General features: G+C 60.6%; 1 protein-coding gene across 1 annotated transcript; it reads right to left on the bottom strand.

The window, feature by feature from the left end:
* Positions 1-1062: 1062 nt before the first annotated feature.
* LOC135308357 (PHD finger protein 7-like) lies at positions 1063-2850 on the bottom strand. Its single transcript, XM_064433296.1, has 7 exons — positions 2758-2850; positions 2518-2680; positions 2325-2431; positions 1996-2109; positions 1730-1848; positions 1244-1576; positions 1063-1109 (listed from the first exon to the last, which is right to left on the bottom strand). The coding sequence occupies exons 1-7, from the start codon at positions 2844-2846 to the stop codon at positions 1063-1065; spliced, it is 972 nt and encodes a 323-aa protein (XP_064289366.1). The 5' UTR covers positions 2847-2850.
* Between the last annotated feature and the right edge of the window lie 947 nt (positions 2851-3797).

Below are 3797 nucleotides of genomic sequence, written 5' to 3'. Positions count from 1 at the left end.
TGCTTTGTTCTTTGAAAGTCTAATCAAGTCTTTCAAATCAGCAGCAACATTGGAATTGTTTTCTTCAGACACTTGAGACAGTGTCTCACTCTCTTCTTTCTTCTTTCTTTTGGTCTTCCTGAAAGGAGATTGCTCAAATCTTGCAACCCAGCACATGTCCTTTCCAAAGACAGCTTCTGCAAGAGCCTCCTTGCTCTGAACGTCTCCCTAACCGGATCCAAGCCCATTAAGGAGTGGTTCACTTTCAAGGCTAAGCAGTGGGGAAACATCTGAGGCTGGAGTCTAAAGGCAGGAGCAAGAGTCCTTTTCCATTAGCCACATCGTTAAGGGACTTGTCACTGAATACAGGGTTACACAGAAATCAAGGTATTTAGCACAGACCTCTTTCCTGCCGGTAGAAATGTCAAGAGCTAACAGGGTTTTCTCACAGACCTGCAAATCTCAGGGGCCCTGTGCTGACCGTTCTCACCTTCACTTCCGGCAGCGAACCCATGGACTAGAAAGAAAAGATGGCGCTACGTGCTGCTGTAGGAGGTGCCACTTGAGGCCCGATGTCGATGGCGGGAGCGGCTGCTCCTGCGGGACGTCCCCGACGGTGTCCCCCTGCGCCTTGGACTCTCAGCACGCGCTGCTGTCCTCCTGCTGCTGTCCTGGCCACTCCTGGACTGCACAGGTGGATCTGAGGCCCGGCGCTGCAGGCGGGAGCGGCGGTGTCTGGGGGACATCCCTGACAATGCCTCCCTTTGCCTGGGCCTCTCAGCCCTCGGCCCTGTCCTGCTGCTGCTGTCACGCCGACAACTGGACCGGACACGTTGACTCTGGGCCCGACCCTGCTTCCGGGAGCGGCGGCGTCTGGGAGATGTCCGTGGAGCCATCTCCCTTAGCCCGGATCTCTCAGCTCTCGCTCCTATCCTGCTGCTGCTGCTGTCACGCCTGGACCGGACACGTGGACTCTGGGCCCGACCCTGCTGCCGGCAGCGGCTGTGTCTGGGGGATGTCTGTGGAAGAGTCACCTTTTGCCTGGGTCTCTCACCCCTCAGCCGTGTCCTGCTGCTGCTGCTGTCACGCCGACTCCTGGACCGGACACGTGGACTCTGAGCTCCCACTTGCTGCCGGGAGCGGCTGTGTGTGGAGGATGTCTGTGGAGGTGTCGCCCTTTGCCGCGGCCTCTCAGCCCTTGATGTTGTCCTGCTGCTCCTGTCACAGCGACTCCTCGATCGGACGGGCTGATTTGGGTCCTGACCTTGCGGGCCAGAGCTGTTTCGCCTGCGGTCAGGCCCAGCACGTCTGGAATGGAGCCTGTCCTCAGGGTCCGGGGAGCTGCTGTATGTTGGCCTTGATCTGCTGGGGCTGCTGGTGTCCAGCAAGGAAGATGGCAGTGACTGCTGTGATGCTGGCTGTTGCTGGCTGTTTTGGCTGCTGGTCTCTGGAGATGGAGACGGGGAAGCCAGCCCCGATGGCACCGGCGTGCCGGAGCTGGGCCTGATGTCCTGGGATTCTGAGGAGCCATGAGCAGATTCCTGTCCTGACTGTCTGGCCAGGCTGGGGCCACTGAGCTCTGGCTCATCCCTGGAGGCTGTAAGGGCAAGCAGGAATGTCAAAGGCCCCCCAGGCCCAAGGCAGGCCAGGCCAGAGCAGTACCCCCATGCCTTCAGGAGCACATGGGCTCTGCCAAGGCCAGCCTGGGCACTGCCCCCAGCCCAGGGACACCGGGGGCTTTGACTCATACAAGTTCCAAGACCAGCACAGCTGTCACACTCCCATATGTATGTCTTTTTTCTCAGGCCAGAGCAGCGCCTGTGGGTGCCCTCAGCAGCACAGGAGGAGCACAGGAGCAATTGCCAGGGCCTGGGGAGGCAAAGAGGCTTATGGCACTGAGGACAAAGTGTCCCAGCATGTGGTTGTCTGGCTAAGCTCTTGCAAGTTCTTGCCTCTTTGAGCCCTTGCCGAGATATGGTTTCCCTGCAGAGCCCCGGGTGCAGCTTCCCAACTTACCCCTCATGCTCTGCCTCCTCCCTGCCTCCAGGGTAAAGGCATTCCCTGGCATTGCACATGCTGTGCCTCTCTCCTAGATAAGCAAAGGCATCGTTGTCCTCCCATGTTGGCTGTCTGATGCAGAAAGGAAAACCTGATGAGTTTCTGCTGCCCTCTCCTCATGGAGGTCCAGGGTGTCCCTGCTTTTCCTCCAGCGCTTTTCCAAGTTGTGTGTGAAGCTGAAGCCCAGAGTCATGGGACAGGGCAGGGCCAGGACTGCTGGGGCACGGCCTGGCACAACACAGCATTTGCAGCCTCCTGTCTTGTGAGCCAGGCAGAAGGACACCAACCTGAAGGGGACTCTGATCCCCATGAAGAACATTTCAACAGCGAATTCCCCGCTGTCTCTGCAGAGGGGGCACTGGAAGAATAAAGCACCAGCGCGCATGGCCTGTCCCTGCAGGGCAAACACATGCAGTGTGAGCCAGGCCCTGGTGCTGCTGAGCACCTGCTGCGCCCCAGGACTGAGGGGAGGGATCCGACCTGGATGCAGTCCCTGTGGAACCAGGCTCTTTTACACGTTGGGCACACCATGGTTTCAAAGGTCTTTCTATCCTCCACAGGCTCCATGCAGATGAGGCAATCGGTGCCCGGCTCTGGAGTCGCCTGCACCTCCTGCTCTGGACGGTGCTCGGGGCAGTAGGAGCTGGGGGAAAAATAGATGAGCACAGTGAGAAGTGCTGGATCCCTGGCCAGTGGTGGCCAGAAGCGGAGAGGAGGTACCTGTATGGAGTGATGTACTGATTGACGCAGCCACCCTCCTTGGCGCAGGGCAGGTGGAACCATCTCTCGCAGTCCTCCTTGCAGCACATGATGGTTGCCCCGCTCTGGCCACAGACGCAGCAGCGCTGGAAAGAGCCAAGCAGCCCCATCAGCAGCAGCCTCGGGGCCTCCCCTGGCAGCCCCGCGGCTCCGGGCAGGGCGCAGGATGCGGCCACTGCTGGGTCCCAGCCCACAGAGCCGCCTGGGGGAGGAGGGAGGAGGCTCCTGTGCCAGAGCCTCTGTGCCAGAGCTGCTGGGAGCCAGACTTTGTCCCAGTACCGGCTGTTGGGCCGGCCTTGCTTTGCTGCAGCCTGGGCTAAGCTATGGCAAACCTCGCCTGGCACAAATCTCCCTGCTCTTGTCAGGCTCTCACCTTCTGTGCCGCCCGCCACACTGCAATTTGGATATCTCGAGGCAGAAAGCCCATGAGTCCAACAGGATGGTCCTCTTGGCGAAAAAGCAGAGTGGCGAAAAACTGCAGCAAAGGGGAGGAGCTGATGAGGAGAGAGTGGCAGGAACTGCCCATTGCAGTGGTGGAGGGAGCACCCGCAGCCACGCACCAGGCAAAAGACGTGGGCACAGAGCCTGCACTTCTCCACTTTGTCACCACAGGCGTCCGGGTCAGCCTCCACACGGCGACACAGCATGCATGCTGCAGGGGACAGAGCCAGTGGCAGCTGGCATGAGCACCTCTGCGGGGCTCTTAGCCTGCAGCAGCATCGGCCCCAAGGGCTGCTCTGTCCCTGCCTGCCTGCCTGCCTGCCTGAGGGGCAGGGCTGGAGGCCTTGCAGAGCAGGGGCCATTGCGGGCACGGCTGTCCCAGGAGCTGCCCCCTGGCCCAGCTGGGACCCACACAGGGAGGAGGGAGGCTTCCAGCCCCGGCATGGCTGAGCAGCTCCTGCCTCCCCCTGCCTCTGCTCCGGGCCCCACACTGCCTGCCACAAGAGCCCCTGGGCCAGGCTGTGCTAGGCCTGCTTTGCCCTCACCTGGCTCCCTGTCAC

The sequence above is a fragment of the Passer domesticus genome, chromosome 9 (genome assembly GCF_036417665.1).
Source record: "Passer domesticus isolate bPasDom1 chromosome 9, bPasDom1.hap1, whole genome shotgun sequence".
Classification (NCBI taxonomy): Eukaryota; Metazoa; Chordata; class Aves; order Passeriformes; family Passeridae; genus Passer; species Passer domesticus.
The sequence above is the reverse complement of the archived record's forward strand: the minus strand, read 5'-3'. Positions and strand labels throughout refer to the sequence as shown.